The following is an 18,852-nucleotide window of genomic DNA, read 5'->3' on the forward strand; positions in this document are numbered from 1 at the left end:
CTTATAACTATGTTAAGTATAACTATAAGAAATCTAAGATGTGTCAAATTATATCTAGCTCAGGGCTCCAGCTATGTATTTGGTTTACTAGCTAAGTGGCTAGATATCAAGCTTCTTGGTTACAACAGAGACATTCAATTCCCTCCTGGATCAACATCCCTGGTGCCTAAATTGTTTTGTGCATCCCCCAAAAAACATATTTTCTATAGCGCCCCTTGTGTGCACATTTGGTAATACCATATACTCCGGTATGGTACAGAAATGGAATGAAAATCTGGATACCGCCCAACACTAGTGGTCCTAAATGTTTACGATATTTGCCAACCACACTCTGTAACTTAGACAACATAGCTGTCCTTACAACTTTGGCAGTTGGTGCGTTTCTGTATTTCAGTATGTCAGCAGTGGGCAAGTGTTACCAGACTATTCATCACCCCCAGGGACCTGTAGGGTTTCTCCCTGTATGCCTACCACTACTGTATGTTTGTGTGGGCCTGCCTTCTGAACTAATGCGAGGGTCCTGTCTGTAAATCAGTCCAGTCCTTGTGCTCTTTCTGTGCTCCTTCCACACCCATCCTGTTCTGAGCCTGGGGGAGGGGATCTGCATGACCGACCTCATTGCTTAGGCAATGAACCCTGCCTCACATCCTGAGGAAACATAAGAGAAAACAATGAGCAGAATCTGTGTTCAGGGCCAGGAAATGAATGCTCTGCCACTGCTGTTATGGACATTTTTGACCAATAAAAGTTAGTCACGCCCTCTTTCCTACCCCCCACACTCCCACCTCTTTTGTCTTTATTTCCTCAACTGTTTCTCTCTCTCACTCTCTCTCTGTCACTTTCCCCTCTCTCTCTGGCCTTGTTTCTTGGCTCTGAGAACAGTGCTAATTATTTTCCTGATGGGTTAATGTAATGGAGCAGGAATCTGAGTTCCTGCTAGATTCTTCCCACATTACTCAGGCTGGGACTCCCCAGGGCATGTTGTTCAAATCCTCAGTGTGGAGGATTCCACAGGGCCACAGAGCATGGAAGATGGCTGGCTGTTTTTGGAGGTTGGTTGGTTTGATTCAGTGTTGTTGCACAAGCTGAACTTGGAGAAGAGAAACAAGACCGTCTATCCTTGAGCTTTTCACACACAAACTCGTGGTAGTTGTGTGTGTTGGTCATCTATTGGTGCGAGTTTGTTCTCAATGTCTAAGCGTGACTGTGTGTCAAAATGGTCTTTTAGACTTTCCCCTGTCATCTGATTTACTGGCCTGTGGGGAAGTGCTTTTATTTTGGTCCAGCACTCTCTTCAGGGGAGTGTCATCTTTCGGATATGGGGCTGCTTGGGCGGGTATTTTTGGTGGGGATTATTTTGAAGCCATTGACCCCATCTTGCTTCAAGATCTTTCTGTCTTTCTCTGAGACACCACACCACTCCCTCTCTCACTGTGTCTGTACTCCCTTCAGTATGTCTTTACACTCACTGTTCACCCTTCTCTCTCTGTGCTGTATAATCCCTCTCCCCCTTTCCTATCTGCTATTCTCCTCTGTGGTATTTCTCTCTCCACCCCTCTCTGGCCCCTGTCTCTCCTGATTGATATAAATATCATGTTGGGAAGGCCGGATAGTGTTACTTTCTACGTGGGGCTGTGGCCAGTTCTGCCCACAGCTATAAACAGGTGAGTTGTGGACCCTGGTGGCCCATCACTGTATCCAATGTGTTAAAGATGTGGGAAAGATTAGCTTGCCTGTCTGGCCTGCCTGTCTGTTAACCTGGGAAGCATGGCACTCTGGGCCTGCCATTGGTAATAGAAATGGACATTTCTCTTCTCCTGGAATTTAAAGTATGTGGTACTTTTTGATCTGGCCCTGTTATCTAAATTATAGAGTAGTACTTTGATTGTTTTAAAACTAAACAGCCAGATTTTTCTTCATTTTTTCCTTCTCTGCATTCCTCTCTCATCTGGAACCTAGTCGTATTGCAACTGATTGATTGACTGATGGTTTCTGTCTTGCCAATTATAGCCTGTATTTCAAAACATTGTATTCTGTGTTTTTATCTTAATATTTGTTAATTTCATGTAGATTTCATATTACTGATATTTATAGTCCCTGGGCAAACCAAATCATCCCTCTCTTCCATTCTTGGCCTCCACCTCATGCCTCTCTTCTGCCACCCTCCTCTCTGTTTCCCTGGCTGCTTTCTCTCTCGGAGCCGGACAGTGGAATGTGTGGAATTCTCCATGTACCTTCCCACCTATCAGATAAAGACTGCAGGGCTTTGGTACGGTTAGGAGGAGGGGGACTATGGACAGAGGCAAGAATCTACACGTACCCACCACCCAAAGAATGCACATACAGTATGCACACAACACAAGGCTGTTGGCCTATGTTTGAACACTGACTTTATGTTAAGATGCTTTCAATGAAAAGGCAGGACAGGAATGTATTGCAAATCTATTTAGGTCATAGAAGCTGCAATAAATAAAGTCAGATGAACTGATGTCTCTGGCATTTAGCCCTGCTTAGAATCCCCAAATGGCAGAATAAATGTTTCCCATTTAAAATGAACAGTTGTATAATACTTTTTTTCCCAAAAGTAGTCAGGATTTCCTCTGAAATTATTGGATTTGACCCATCTCATAACCTTTTCCCCTACCCCTTACAGTACTTTGTTGCATTCTTAATGCCACTAACTCCCCCCAGACCAACTCAGGCCACATACCATTTTACAGTTCATCTGTGTCAGACTCATTGCTGCCTCCCATAGGAGAGACAATCAACACAAATTTATTCCAGTGGCATTTCCACTTTCACACTCCAGTAAAGACGAATGTCAGTGTAGCCTTGACCTAAAGCACTACAGGCAAGTGTATTGCGGCTGACCTCTAGCTATGATTTTAAATATCCTCTACTCATTGTTCTTTAGTTTGTTAACAAACAATACCTTTACAATGAAGGTGGGTAGTGGGTACCAGCTTTCGCTGTATGTCATCGAGCTAGCTATTACCTTGACATTAGTCTATACGTTGCTTGAAACACTTAATCAGATGTGGACTGAGATCTCTGACTGATCAGTACCACAGGGGTTGGCCAGTGTCACAGATGTAGTAGCAACGGGGGGTAGTCTAGTGGTACTAGGCAGAGAATAGAGATCCCAGTCTGGCAACAGATACTGAGGAACTTGGCGGTGTCTCTACTCTTCCTCGCTGCCAGGAGTAAGGTCATGAAGTTCTTCTGTGTACTCTATCATACCTGGTTAGCCATGTGCAATTTTTATTATTTTAGTATTAACTTTTATTGGGAAACCACACCATAATGTGTAAGATATCAATTCCGAAGTGAATGACCCGGATAGGGAGATAACCAGTGATTTAAATAAAAAAATATTTTATTATTATTTATTTTTTCGTTGGGCTTTATTGTAAGGGTGATGACGTCAACTTTAGTAAGTTCTTGTTCAGCGTATTAGCACCAGGTGCAGCTTATTTTGAGCAGACTTACTTGCTGAACTTACAGCTTTAAATAGATGTAGCACCCATGTGGTTTAACTACATGACGTAAACACCTAGCTACTGGTTGGGGTCTCTGGTTTGAATGAACAGTGGGGGAAGTACTGTGGTAGTGAATAGCTTCAACTGAAAGCTCTGTGGTAGTGAATAGGTTCAACTGAAAGCTCTGTGGTAGTGAATAGGTTCAACTGAAAGCTCTGTGGTAGTGAATAGGTTCAACTGAAAGCTCTGTGGTAGTGAATAGGTTCAACTGAAAGCTCTGTGGTAGTGAATAGGTTCAACTGAAAGCTCTGTGGTGGTGAATAGGTTCAACTGAAAGCTCTGTTCCCACAGAGCAATTGTAACGTAGTTCTATTAAAATAAAGTTGTTAAGGATGAACAATAGAGATGTCGTTGACGTCTAGTTGATGGCAATTTTTACAAATCTTTCTGGGAATTATTTTTGAAAATGGAGCAAAAAATTGGACTGTTTACAGAAGTAGACACAGACTTTATTTTTATGAGTGAGAAAGGTATCCCTGGGGTGAGTTGGAGGGCGGAGCACAGTTGGCCCAGCGCCGTCCGGGTTTGGCCGGGGTAGGCCGTCATTGTAAATAAGAATTTGTTCTTAACCTGACTTGCCTTGTTAAATAAATAAAGAAACAAAATATTGTAGGGGTTAATATCCAGTGTGTCTTTGTCTCCCCTGCCTCCAAACCACACCCTCAACAGACAGGACACTAGCTAGTCCTCTCTGTCCTCTCTGTCCATCTCAGTCCCTCTCTGGCTGCATCCCTGTTGCACACACTTCTGGGTACTGGATCTGTCAGGTGGCATATCAGGAGGATAGTAAGGGGGCATTTTACCCAGAAAAGCTTGAATATTCTGTTAACTTTATTTCATCTTCATTTCGTGTCAGTTTTGTTTTGCTTTGTTTTTCTTCTTGCAAAGAGGATTTTGTGTGTGTGACTGAAGAGGGACTTTTGGACTGTGGTCTGTAAAAAATGATTTGTCTATTTGTTGTTCACCTCATAAAGTTGTCGTAATGTTGGCATCTTACGGACTGTCCATTTATCATATAATTTAGTTTAGCCATTTTAATGTTCTCTTGGTTTGAAGCTCATTTATGTAAATTGGCTCATATGATTCAGAGAAACTAGTCTTATGGGGTGGCTTTTGAATTGACTTAGTTCTGTTATATGGAGTTGATTACAAGGATTCCCTTTGACACCGTCCCATCTAGTATGAACAGGAACATTTTAACAGGCTATGCTTGACTGACTGAAGATGGATGGAGTGTGTGATGTAAGGGTCTATTTTGTTCTGGTGGTCCAGGGGACACTAATGCTGTACACAGGATGGCCCTGGAGATGTATGTGATGTCTGTCTGATGTCCACACTCACACAAAGCCTTTTGAAAAGAGCAACAGGTTAAGAAAGGTGTTTTTCTGTTAGGAAGACAATCGGACGGAAGGAACAATGGACAAGCAAAGATGGATAGCCAGGTACTTACTGACAGCAGCAATATATTTTTAGGGCCTGATGGAAAGATTGATGGAGCGAGGAAGGTGGGGGTTTCAGAGGAGATGTTAACCAGACTGTAGTGGGTTTAGAAATGACACTGGGGCTTTGTGTCGAGCTGTGATGATGACAGGGCCTAAACAGGTACGTATAGGCATTGTTAGTTTACAGACACCCACCGCTCAGTAGACTCCAGCTGGAGAGGCCCATATGCTGGGTGCTTTGAATTATTTTCAGTCTAATGGAGGCAAAATAACTAAATCTGTCAAGCTATTCACATTGATGCTAAGCATAGAAGTCGTGTTGCATCTTGGTCTTCTGTGAATGTTTTGCTCCAGAAAGAGGGTAAACAAATGTCCACCCTCAATCTTAAAAAAAAAACACATTTTGTATTGATGTAATGATAGAGGCAGCCTTGGTTTGTGTATTTCTGTCTGTAATGTTTGACTGAGCGTATGCTGTGTAACAATGGAGGTATCTCTTTCCTTCTCAGACGCTTTGTTGGCGGACCTGGAATCCACGACGTCCCACATCTCCAAGCATCCTGTGTTCCTGTCTGAGGAGACCCCCTACTCCTTCCCCACTGGAGGGAACTCCTACCAGGATGTGTCAGTCCCTCCCCCGGTGCCACCCCCTCCCTCGGCTGAGGCTCTGAATGGCTCTGTGATAGACTCCCTGGACTCCCACCACTCCTCCCAACAGGTCAGTCATACTGTACCTCAGAACCACAACTCAGACTCACACATCTCATTCGTTAAATGGCTTTTCACTACTAAACTTAGTGAATGTTCTCCTCTGCAGTCCTTGGGTTCAGCTCCGAAGAGCTTATGGTCCAGGGACAGTAGCAGCCCGCCCCTGTCCCACATTGAAGAGGACCACGTCTACAGGTAGGCAGGAGGGCCATAGGAACAGATCTCTAGGAAGGGACCCCCACTGGGAGGCTACTATACCGTCTGTCACTGTTTTATACTCAACCACAATTGACAACCATTGTCTCTCTGCCTCTGTCAGTTTCCCCAACAAACAGAAGTCTGCTGACCAGTCTGCGGCTGCTATGAGCTCAGCTCTGGGCAGCAACCTGTCAGAGCTGGACAGGCTGCTCCTGGAGCTCAACGCTGTCCAGCAGAACTCTCCCTCCTTCCCCACCACAGGTACACAGACAGCTAAACACATCCTACATCATTTTTCACTAGGTTTTGGTGTTTATGCTACCTAAGCGGAACTTATATCTGTCATTCTCTGTGCCATGGGTGGTCTTGTCTTTGCAGTATGTGTTTACTGCATAATACTGTGATGATATCATGTCCCACTGTCCTTTCTACCCACAGAGGAAACAGCCCCACCCCTGCCGTCCTGCAGCATAACCCACTATGTGCAGGAGAACGGGGGTCCCCCTGACATCATGGTGAGCCCTCTGTCTCAGGAGAAGACCAAACGGAACGGGAGCCAGGCGGTGGAGGAGGGCCGGCCCACTGTGGAGAGTCTGCTGGATGAGCTGGAGGGCTCTGTACCCACTCCCAGGTAAACAGATTGGCAGTTACTCCTATTCAAGAAACACAGATGGAAAAGGAGTTTCATCACCTTGAATTATAGGATACAAGCTAGCTAGCAATGAGATCATGTTAATAATCAACTGTAGCCTGTGTTTGGGTGCTCCATCTGATCACATATTAGGATGAAATGAAAAATGAGGAGGTCAATGTTGGTTTGTGTGTGATCATGTTTTGTTTGTGTATTCTGCAGCCCCTCTGTTCTTCACAATGAGTTGGACTCTTCCTCTCAGCAGCAGGCCAGAATGTCAGCTTCCTGTGCCACACGCGAACTTGATGAGCTCATGGCCTCCCTTTCCGACTTCAAGGTGTGTGTCTTACGCTTGTCCTCTTATCACCTCATGAAAAATCCTTTAGTAGATACCTTTTTAATTCTATATCTATTTTCTAATCTGATTATTTCTCTTTAATATCTTCCTCTTCTTGTGGTGTCCCTTTCCTCTGTCCTGCCTGTCCTGTCCTCTAGCCTGTCCTCGGCTCCTTGGGGTCTATGAACTCTGACCTTCAGCTTGATCAGGCAGGAACCTCCCCCAGTATCATTCTGGAGGTCCATCCTCCTCCACGTACCTGCTCCTCCCTTGCTGCCCCCTCCTCCCTCTCACCCTCTCAACCTGCCTGTGACTCTCCTCTTTTCTCTCTACCTGCCTGGGAGCTGCACATAGAGGAGGACATTGGGGACTCGGGGGGGGCAGTGTCCCCTCCACATCCCTCATTATCAAGCCCTCCCCCAGCTACTGTAACCTCCCAGAGCCCTCTGTCATTTGCAGAGAGTGGCCCAGAACCAAAAGTTGTCATCGACGTCTCTGCGACCATCCTGTCATCTCGTCAGAAGTCTCTGGTAGCCCTCAACCACTCCAACCCTTCACTTATCACATACCCAAGTCCTCCTAATGCTGCTAAACCATCACTGAACTCAGCCAGTGTCACCCTGGACCATAACCCCTTAAAACCCCATAGTCAATTTCTAGAACTTGGTACAACTCCCCCTACTGTTACCAAGAGCACCAGTCCCCTAACTGACATGGATCTATGTTTCTCTACTCCAACCAAGAGTCTTAGTCCTGTTCCTGTCTCTATCTCCAAGACTCCTTCACCTCTCCATGCTTCTGTCACCAAGAGTCCTACCCCTCCTCTCACTGCTTCTAAAGCCCCCTCACCATCTCTGGTCACGTCTCCCAAGTCTCCCTCTCCCCCAGCTCTCACCAGCCCCAAGATCTCCAGGAGAGTTCTGGAGCCAGTCCCTGCAGCTGAGCCCTCTCTGGATGAAGCCCTGGATAAGCTGCTGGCCATGAGTTTCACTAAGATGGAGAACGATAGAGTCCCTACTGACACACTGCAGCTGAAGGGGGAGGCACCTCAGCTGAAGAGGGAAGTGGTGCAGAAGGTACATGAGGAGCTCATCATGCCCTTAGACAGAAGGGATGTTCAACCAGACACTACCGGGTGTACCCGGGATGGGGCAAGTACCCGTGAGGGGACAATTACCCGGGATGGGTCAGTAATGAGTGGACACATAGATGGGCACAGGGAGCTCATGGACTGGGCTGATGTGGAGCTGAACATGTGTCTCCAAGATGGACTGGATGGTAGTATGACTCCTTATACAGAGAGACCTTATACAGATGGGAGCATGACCCCGATGACTGAGGCCAGCTGGATGGATGAGTCCCTGGATGGCTCCTCCTGCCCTGGAACTCCTGATGCTGCCATGGACCTACCTCTGCTGCAGCCTGCCACCATGGACAGGGTCTCTGCATCTGGACATGTATGGGACAGCTCTCACCACCACACTGTGCTGTTCTGCACAAACACGTGTAGAAACAACGGAGTTAAATGTTATTCATATAAAACTATCTTTCTGAGATGGCAGAAATGGCTTAGTTTGATACCAAACATCTGTTTGAGAAATTGTGTGTGTATAGATACTGTCCTTACAATGTGCACATCTGGATGTTCGCTGCTACTGCAGTCTCTTATTGTTGACTGCCTGGTAGTGCTGAGCAATTAACCGAAATGTCGGTTCTTTTTTGTTTGTTTTTAACAACTTATTGACCAATGTCTGTTAAGTTTGAATTCCGTTTGAATTTTTATTTTTTGTGAGCTTGAGGCCCAGTTTCTATAGAGATAGATGTGCGATGTAGTAGGGAGTTGTAGTTTCCAACAGGCCAATATTCTACATAGTTAAGCACAGAATAGCTGGTAATTAGCTACAATGACAATAATCTATTGCGCCCCCGCCTACTTGTCCGTTAATAATCTAAACCGAAAACCGTGATCATTTTTTAATGATAGAACTGACTTGAAAAAGCACTAATCGCTCAGCAGTACTGCCTGGCTTTGACCCTTGTTGGCATGTCTTGTTAGAACCAAACAATTTGAGTTGTGACTGCATCCTATGACTACCTCACTTGTTGCGTCAGCATGATGCCCCCATCTTGCCCAACTATGTTCTGCTTAACGGTCAGAGAACAAATGGGACTGTGTGATGGGTGGGAGGTGAGATGGGGTCTGAGCATGTAATACAGCATGGAGTGTGACTCTGAGCTCACTGACACATTCCTTTGGACATGCCTTTACCCACCGCTGATAGATACCCTTGAGGAGATGGCTGCCTTTGGCTTTGAGTGAACTGGAATGGTGCTTCCTCTGAACTGAACCACTCACCTGGTCTGTGGTATTGTAACTGGATCACAGTGGAGTCCTGATGCTCATTCTCCTTCTAGCTTAAGTCCGTGATTAGGCGCACCAAGGAGACCCCCAATGTGCACCCCATGTACCGTGAGGGTCACCCCCGGAGGGGGCGGATGGGCCCCATCATCGTCAACAAGAGCAGCTCACAGGACCGCCTCATAGAGGAGCTGCAGGGGAAGCTGGGGATTGGCCGATTGGCTGACCGCCGGCGCAAGCAGCCGGACGATTGGCTCACTGAGGGCGTCATCGTCATGTCTAAGCCACAGCGTTTCCGTGGCGATGGGGCTGCGAATGAGGTGGACAAGGTTAGCCTGGATACGATCACAACAGGATCACACCATCCCAGATATTCTTTTATTTTTTTTACCTTCTCAAGTTTCACTTTCTGTTCTTTACCTTTAATTTTCTCTCTCCCTCTCTGTCATCGTCTGTCTCTTCTCAGATCATTATTCCCTCGGAGTCACCTATACCTCAGAGGAGGGTCATTTCCCCACCCCAGTCTCCCCCAGCCCCTCGTCACCCTCCTATTATAGAAGAACCCAGGAGACCCCCACCTGTTAAGCAGACCCCTGCTCCCTTACCTCCTCCCCCTCCCCCCTGTCCCCCTCCTCAACCTCCTCCACCCCAGGAACCCATCCCTCCCCCACCTCCTCTGGTACAACCCCCACCGGTCCCAGTACAGCAGCCCCCTGCCCCCAAGCCAGAGCCCCCTCCACCTGCTGCCCCAGTGCCCCCTCCACCAGTGCAGCCTGCACCACCACCTCCCCCCAAGGTCCTGGTGTCCATTGGCTGTCAAACAGAATACGACCCAATTTTTCCTCCAATGCAGGCATGGATCTCTCTCTACCTTTCTATTTCTGATATGGTGGAAATCCTTCTATTTCTCACTGGCTTCAGTTTCCTTTAGTTCACCCACAGTTTAGTTATTTGTTCAGATGTATTTTTATGAGAGAATGCACTGTGCTCTGGTGTCTGTCCTCTCACTCTCCATCTTTTGACAGATCATGGCCCAGGGGAAAGGTGGCCCTGGAGGCCCCCCAACACAGGTCAACAAGCTGGACAACATGCTCGGCAGTCTGCAGTCTGACCTCCATAAACTGGGTGTGCAGACTGTGGCCAAGGGAGTGTGTGGGGCCTGTTGTAAACCCATCGTGGGACAGGTGAGGTGCTTGGGTGGGCCATAGATCAGGCTCTGGTGGCCTTTCTAAGATCATGGTCTCGCTTTAACTTCAAGTTACTTTCAATTGAATTGCAGAGCTTTGTTGGCATGGTAAATGTAAATATACTGTCTCTGTTTGCCCAGGTGGTTACTGCCATGGGGCGCACGTGGCACCCAGAGCACTTTGTGTGTACCCACTGTCAGGAGGAGATAGGTTCCAGAAACTTCTTTGAGCGTGACGGAGCGCCCTACTGTGAGATGGACTACCACAACCTGTTCTCCCCACGCTGCCACTACTGTAACGGCCCTATACTGGATGTAAGTAAACACCTACACTACAAAAATAACTACACTGAACATAAATATGAATGCAACATGTAAAGTGTTGGTCCCATGTTTCATGAGCTGAAATCAAAGATCCCAGACATTTTACATAAGCACAAAAATCTTATTTCTCTCAAATTTTGTGCACAAATTGGTTTACATCCCTGTTAGTGAGCATTTCTCCTTTGCTAAAATAATCCATCCACTTGACAGGTGTGACATATCAAGAAGCTGATTAAACAGCATGATCATTACACAGGTGCCCCTTGTGATGGTGACAATAATAGGCCACTTTAAAATGTGCCGTGTTGTCACACAACACAATGCCACAGATGTTGCAATTTTTGAGGGAGTGTGTGTAACGACCCTGGGTTTATAAGCGCGGAAATCGACTCTGCTGCACGAGCATGCTTTTGCGGCACAGTCGATAGCGCACTGGACTTCGGGCTAAAAGGTCGAGGGTTCGAGACCTGCTTCCCTGCCTGTTTCATTACATTGGTGTCTGAAGTGATTGGACCTCGCATCCACGACAGTGCGTGTGCTTGGCCGGTGAGCGCGTTCCTGTAAGACGTAAAGTCGCAAGCTAGCGCGAGGACGCGCTCTTTGAAAGGAGGGAGTAGTGTAACGACCCTGGGTTTATAAGCGCGGAAATCGACTCTGCCGCTTGAGCATGCTTTTGCGGCACAGTCGATAGCGCGCCGGACCTCGGGCTAGAAGGTCGAGGGTTCAAGACCTGCTCCCTGCTGTTTCATTACATGTGCAATTGGCATGCTGACTGCAGGAATGTCCACCAGAGCTGTTGTCAGAGAATTGAATTTTCATTTCTCTACCATAAGTCTTCTCAATGTCATTTTAGAGAATTTGTCAGTACATCCAACCGGCTTCACAACCGCAGACCACGTGTAACCGCGCCAGCCCAGGACCTCCACATCCGGCTTCTTCACCTGCGGGCTCGTCTGAGACCATTCACCTGGACAGCTGATGAAACTGTGGGTTTGCACAACTGAAGAATTTCTGCACAGACTGTCAGAAACCGTCTCAGGGAAGCTCATCTGCATGCTCGTCGTCCTCACCAGGGTCTTGACCTGACTGCAGTTCGGCGTTGTAACCAACTTCAGTGGGCAAATGCTCACCTTTGATGGCCACTGGCACGCTGGAGATGTGTGCTCTTCACGGCTAGATCCCAGTTTCAACTGTACCGGTCAGATGGCGTCATATGGGCCAGTGGTTTGCTGATGTCAACTAGTGCCCCATGGTGGCAGTGGGGTTATGGTATGGGCAGGCATAAGCTACAGACAATGAACACAATTGCATTTTATCGATGGCAATTTGAAAGCACAGAGATACCGTGAGGATATCCTGAGGCCCATTGTTGTTCCATTCATCTTCCGCCATCACATGTTTCAGCATGATAATGCATGACCCCATGTCGCAAGGATCTGTACACAATTTCTGAATGCTGAAAATGTCCCAGTTCTTCCATGGCCTGCATACTTACCAGACATGTCACAAATTGAACATGTTTGGGATACTCTGGATCGACGTATACAACAGCGTGTCAGTTACATGGCTGTCATCAGACCTGTTGTGCCGCTCTTATTGAAGCCTCCCCCCGGGGTTCCAGCTTTTCATACTCATCAGAAAAGGGAAAAAGGGTGGTGGGACAGCCTCTATCTTTACTAATGCTCTCAGCTGTAAGGACATTTTGTTTGGCGACTTTGGATCTTTTGAGCAGCATGCTATACTGTTTAAATGTCAGCCACCAGTGCGGGCCATAACCCTGTATAGGCCACTAAAGCACTGCCCTACTTTCTTTACTGATTTATCTGAACTAGTTCAAGGACAATAGACAATATGATATAATCATTGTGTTGGGCGATTATTTTTATTTTATTTATTATTATAATAATTTTTTTATATTCATTTTGTCAATGAGACTGACTCCAAGGCCATTGAATTCATGAATCTTTTGAGTTCTATGGAATTTATCCAAAATGTTACCACGGCCATACTCTGGACCTGGTTATTACCAAGGGGCTTTCTATTGACATATCCTCTGTTGCTTTATCTGATCACCACTGTATTTTGTACTACCTTATTGCCCATAGCACAGGGTAATACTGAACGCATTAAGAATCGCCATCTTACCTCTGAAGTTGCTACAGATTTTATTGAGTGTATGAACAATACTCCACCACCTATTCTGCCTGCCTCTTGTGATGATTTAGTTCATAACTTTAATGCCTGATAAATGCTACCCCTGCAAACCTATGTGAACTTTCCTCCACATCTAAATGTGATGAGTTTGCGGCATATTTCAGAGATGACTAACATTAGGCTGGGTATCAGTCAAGCAAGACTTGATGAGAAGTTTGATATGTGCCCTAGCCTACCACGCAAAGGCACTATGGATTCATTTTCCCTGCTTGATACAGACATGCTCGCGAAGGTGATATCTCAATTTAAGCCTTCTACCTGCCTTCTCGATCCTATCCCCACCACCTTCTTCAAAACAGTTTTTAACTTTTACTTGGTACTCATCCCGGATCCGGGATTTTTTCTCTCTACCATTTTCTTACTGCATAGGTAGCGTTCACAAATTCGACCAAATAAAGATATAAATAGTCACTAACCAAGAAAAAACTTCATCAGATGACAGTCTGATAACATATTTATTGTATAGCATATGTTTTGTTCGAAAAATGTGCATATTTCAGGTATAAATCACAGTTCTACATTGCAGCTGCAATCTGAAATAGCGTCGATGCAGCCAGAATAATTACAGAGACCAACGTCAAATACCTAAATACGCATCATAAAACATTTCTGAAAAATACACAGCGTACAGCAAATGAAAGACCAACATCTTGTGAATCCAGCCAATATTTCAGATTTTTTAAGTGTTTTACAGCGAAAACACAATATAGCATTATATTAGCTTACCACAATAGCCAGAAACACAAGCAATTTACCAGCAGCACAGGTTAGCGATCGTAACAATCCAGCAAAAGATATATAGTTTTTGACTAACCTTGATAAACTTCATCAGATGACAGTCCTGTAACATCATATTACACAATGCATATAGGTTTTGTTCGAAAATGTGCATATTTAGCAGCACAAATCGTGGTTATACAATGTGATCAGTAGCAACATTTCAGGCATTCTGGCCGGCGCCATCTTGGAGAGGCACCTAATCTAATCGATAACTAATCGTAAACTTGACTAAAAAATACAGGTTGGACAGCAAATGAAAGATGCATTAGTTATTAATGCAACCGCTGTGTTAGATTTTTAAAATTAACGTTACTAGACATACAGTGTGCGTTACAGCCAGACCAGTGCCGAAATTAATGGCGGACAAATCATTTTACATTTTTCCAAAGAAATACTTATTAACATCATAAATAGCTCTTACTTTTGGACGAGCTTCCATCAGAATCTTGGGCAAGTTGTCCTTTGTCCAAAAGAATCGTTGCTCGGTTGTAGAACGTCCTCTTCAACTTTGGAAATAGCAGCAAACATTAGCTATGTGGCGCAGACATGCCCAAATCTTCAAAACGCAATACTAAGGAAATTCTGAAAATCGCAATATACATAACTATATATATATAACTCGGTTTAAAATAACTTCGTTATGATGTTTCTAACACCTATATCGAATTAAATCAGAGCAGGATATATCTAAGGCCGATAACTTGAGCTTTTCAGAACGCCATGCTGAGGTCCTGCTTTGCGCCATGACGAACAATGAAAAGAGTGCACCCCCCATGCCATGGGCTTTTATATGGTCTCAGATCTGCCTAGAAACTCCATTCCAATTCTCATTGGTTACTGACATCCAGGGGAAGGCGCGTGCAGTTCATGTCGACCCATAGGATACATAGAGTTTTAAACTGATCCTAGAACAGAGTCAACATTTTCAGATTTTGCAGTACCTGTCAGGAATTTCGCTGCCAAACGAGTTCTGTTTCACTCAGAGAAATAATTCAAACGGTTTTAGAAACTAGAGTGTTTTCTATCCAATAGTAATAATAATATGCATATTGTATTAGCAAGAATTGAGTACGAGGCAGTTTAATTTAGGAACGATAAATGACAAAGTTGAAACAGCACCCCCTAGATTGAGAAAAGGTTAATTGCATATCTGAAGAAGTGCAAGCTGTTAAGCACTCCCTGCTCACAGGGATTTTCCCCACTGCACTAAAAACTGCTATAGTGAAACCCCTTCTGAAGAAAAGTCATCTAGATTCTTCAGCTCATAGCAATTATCGGCCAATCTCCAACCTTCCATTCTTAAGCAAAATTCTGGAGAAATTGGTTTTCAAACCGCAATATATTTTTTTTTTTTTTAGTGCCAACTCTATTTTTGAAAAATTCCAATCTGGTTGTTGTGCCCACCACATCACAGAGACAGCCTTAGTTAAAGTGGTAAATGATCTTATAGCCAACACAGATGCCAAACAGCTCTCTGTCCTTGTACTCTTAGATTTAAGTGCTGCATTCGACACTGTTGACCATGATGTCCTTCTGGACAGACTGGGGAGATGGGTTGGCCTCTCCGGTCCAGTTCTAAATTGGTTTAGGACCTATTTAACGGGTCAAGGGTTTAATTTGTTTTAGTTTGTCACCCTTGGTGAACATAACTCAGATTATACATATCACTTGTGGTGTTCCACAAGGTTCGATTTTGGATCTGGTACTGCTCAGTTTATATATGTTACCCTTGGCAGAGTTCTCAGAAAGCACAGTATTGATTTTCACTGCTACGCAGACGATACACAACGTTACCTTTCTGTGTCACCAGAGGGTTTTAGCTCCACGGATAAATGATTAGACTGTATTAGTGATTTAAATACTTGGATGGCTCACAACCTCCTCCAGCTAAATCAAGACAAGACCGAGGTGCTTATTGTTAGAGCCAAAGCACAGAGAATCTTGCCCCACATTTTAATTCACGGGCAATAAAGGTAAAAAACCAAGGTGTTATTTTAGATGCTCTCCTGTCTGGTCTACCCAAGAAAGCCATTGGTCAACTGCAAAACATACAGAATGCTGCAGCATGGGTACTGACCAAGACCAGATGGAGAGCACACATTACACCGGTGTTAACTTCTACTTGGTACTCATCCCGGATCCAGGAGCATCCTCATCAGTAAAAAGCTGACTAGCATAGCCTAGCATAGCGCCACAAATAAATACTAGCATATAAATATCATGAAATCACAAGTCCAAGACACCAAATGAAAGATACACATCTTGTGAATCCAGCCATCATTTCTGAATTTTAAAATGTTTTACAGCGAAAACACTATGTATTTCTATTAGCTAACCACAATAGCAAAAGACTCAACCTCATATTTTGACAATTTTTTTACCGCATAGGTAGCTATCACAAAACCGACCAAATAGAGATATAATTAGTCACTAATTAAGAAACAACTTCATCAGATGACAGTCTTATAACATGTTATACAATAAATCTATGTTTTGTTCGAAAATGTGCATATTTGAGGTATAAAATCATAGTTTTACATTGCAGCTACAATCACCAATAGCACCGAAGCAGCCAGAATAATTACAGAGAGCAACGTGAAATACCTAAATACTCATCATAAAACATTTATGAAAAATACATGGTGTACAGCAAATGAAAGATAAACATCTTGTGAATCCAGCCAATATTTCAGATTTTTTAAGTGTTTTACAGCGAAAACACAATATAGCATTATATTAGCTTACCACAATAGCCAAACACACAACCGCATTCATTCACCGCAAAGGTAGCGATCGCAAAAAAACAGCAAAAGATATAAAATTATTCACTAACCTTGACCAACTTCATCAGATGACAGTCCTATAACATCAGGTTATACAATACACTTATGTTTTGTTCGAAAATGTGCATATTTTGAGCTGAAAACCGTGGTTATACATTGTGAAAATGTAGCAACTTTTTCCCAGAATCTCCGGATATATTTCTGACACTCACCTAATCTGACCAAATAACTCATCATAAACTTTACTAAAAAATACATGTTGGACAGCAAATGAAAGATACACTAGTTCTTAATGCAATCGCCGTGTTAGATTTTAAAACATAACTTTACCATAACAAACAGCTTACGTTATAGCGAGACAGCGCCCGCAATAAGGGCGGAAAATGGAACTAAACATTTTCCACAGAAATACGAAATAACATCATAAATGGTTCCTACTTTTGCTGAGCTTCCATCAGAATCTTGTACAAGGAGTCCTTGGTCCAGAATAATCGTTGTTTGGTTTTAGAATGTCCTCTTCGCCTGTCGAATTAGCAACCATAGCTAGCCATGTGGCGCAAACGTGCCCAACTTCACCTCACGCAAAGAAAAGAAAATTCCAAAACTCGCAATTAACGTTCAATAAACTGATACAACTCGGTTGAAAAAAACTACTTTATGATGTTTTTATCACATCTATCAAATAAAATCAGAGCCGGAGATATCTACCGTGTATACCGAAAGCTTTTCAGAAGGCAATCTGGGGTTCCTTCTCGTGCCTTCGAAGACAATGACTTTTCCAGACACGTCATTCCAAAAGCTCTTGTTCGACCTCAGATCAAGCTAGACACCCCATTCCACCTCCCACTGCCTGTTGACATCTAGTGGAAGGCGTATGAAGTGCATGTATATCCATAGATTTCAAGCAAATTAATAGGAAGGCCCTGGAACAGAGCCTCGATTTCAGATTTTTCACTTCCTGTCAAGAAGTTTGCTGCAAAATGAGTTCTGTTTTACTCACAGATATAATTCAAACGGTTTTAGAAACTTGAGAGTGTTTTCTATCCAATAGTAATAATAATATGCATATTGTACGATCTAGAATGGAGTACGAGGCAGTTTAATTTGGGCACGATTCTTTACAAAGTGAAAACAGCGCCCCCCCTATTGAGAAAAGGTTTAAGGTCTCTGCACAAGTAATTTTAAGATTATTCTATTGGTTTTCAAATCAATCCACGATTGTGCACCCCAATACAAGTCAGACATGCTTTTAAGTTATGTACCTAGTAGGTCCCTCAGGCACTGGCCTTTTAAAACTTCTTGAGAATACAGGGGGTGCTATTTTCCCATTAGCATAATTTGCTCTACAGATTAAACTGCCTCTTATTCAATTATTGCTCTTACTATATGCATATAAATAATACCATTGGAAAGAAAACAATCTCTAGTTTCTAAAACCGTTTCAATTTTGTCTCTGAGTGATACAGAAGTCATTTGACAGCACTTTCCATGACCAAGAAGAAAAAAGCAAGATGTGTATGCCAGCTTCAACGCTCTGCCTATATATGGTCGTGCCCCTTATGACCCGAAACACACCTCATTGGCCTTCCTCTGGGTGTCAAGAGGACGTCAGAGGAAAAATATCTTGTTTATTTGGGACTGACGTGAAATGAGAGCTAATTCTTTGGCGTGACCGACAACTTCCGGTTGTCTAAATCGTGCGACTTGTAGCTGCGATTGTCTTCTGTTGTGCGGCCATTATGGATGAAAACTATCTCCGTCTCGAAGTTTGTTTGATACATGTGACCAGATCATCGTAATGTATGTTTTTTCAATATAGTTTAATCAGATTATTTGAATTTTTTCGGGAGTTTTGTGGTGTTCCGTTGTCTGATTTTATTTACGTTTGAGAGATCCGTGCCACTCGACCAGTACCTGTGCTAAATGGAGTGGGAAAGGAACAATTCTGAACGGAACCAACGACTCATCTTGACAAAGGACACTTTGATCAACATTCTGATGAAAGATCAGCCATAGTAAGACCCAATTTACGATGTTATATCATATCTGTTGTGCATGTGAACTGGCCGTGGGCGCCTAGCCGAATCTGCCTGGTATAGCTATGCTAATTTAGCGCTACATTTTGTTTTCGTTATAAAACATTTAATAAATCTGAAATATTGTTTGGATTCACCAGATGTTGGGCTTTCAATATCTGTACGCTGTGTATTTTTCTGAAATGTTTTAAAGATGAGTAATTCGTTATATGACGTTGGTCTCTGTAATTGTTCTGGCTGGGTCAGCACTATTTCAGATTGCAGCTGCAATGTAGAACTGTGATTTATACCTGAAAAATGCACATTTTTCAAAAA

At 43.9% G+C, this 18,852-nt stretch overlaps 1 protein-coding gene across 5 annotated transcripts in view; it reads left to right on the plus strand.

The window, feature by feature from the left end:
- The window catches only part of LOC139576915 (paxillin-like), a 38,351-nt gene that overhangs the window by 13,934 nt on the left and 5,565 nt on the right, over positions 1 to 18,852 (plus strand). For 2 of the 5 annotated variants that reach the window (XM_071403507.1, XM_071403508.1), the window contains exons 2-10: positions 5,491 to 5,699; positions 5,799 to 5,884; positions 6,009 to 6,148; positions 6,326 to 6,518; positions 6,741 to 6,855; positions 7,014 to 8,312; positions 9,271 to 9,543; positions 10,240 to 10,398; positions 10,542 to 10,715. In XM_071403507.1, coding sequence (XP_071259608.1) covers positions 5,491 to 5,699; positions 5,799 to 5,884; positions 6,009 to 6,148; positions 6,326 to 6,518; positions 6,741 to 6,855; positions 7,014 to 8,312; positions 9,271 to 9,543; positions 10,240 to 10,398; positions 10,542 to 10,715 — 2,648 coding nt within the window. Of the gene's footprint in view, positions 1 to 5,490; positions 5,700 to 5,798; positions 5,885 to 6,008; positions 6,149 to 6,325; positions 6,519 to 6,740; positions 6,856 to 7,013; positions 8,313 to 9,270; positions 9,544 to 9,680; positions 10,213 to 10,239; positions 10,399 to 10,541; positions 10,716 to 18,852 lie in introns of those variants that run through there. The other 3 variants (XM_071403511.1, XM_071403512.1, XM_071403510.1) reach the window with 2 other exon arrangements.

This window comes from Salvelinus alpinus, chromosome 5, assembly GCF_045679555.1.
Source record: "Salvelinus alpinus chromosome 5, SLU_Salpinus.1, whole genome shotgun sequence".
In the NCBI taxonomy this organism is placed as follows: Eukaryota; Metazoa; Chordata; class Actinopteri; order Salmoniformes; family Salmonidae; genus Salvelinus; species Salvelinus alpinus.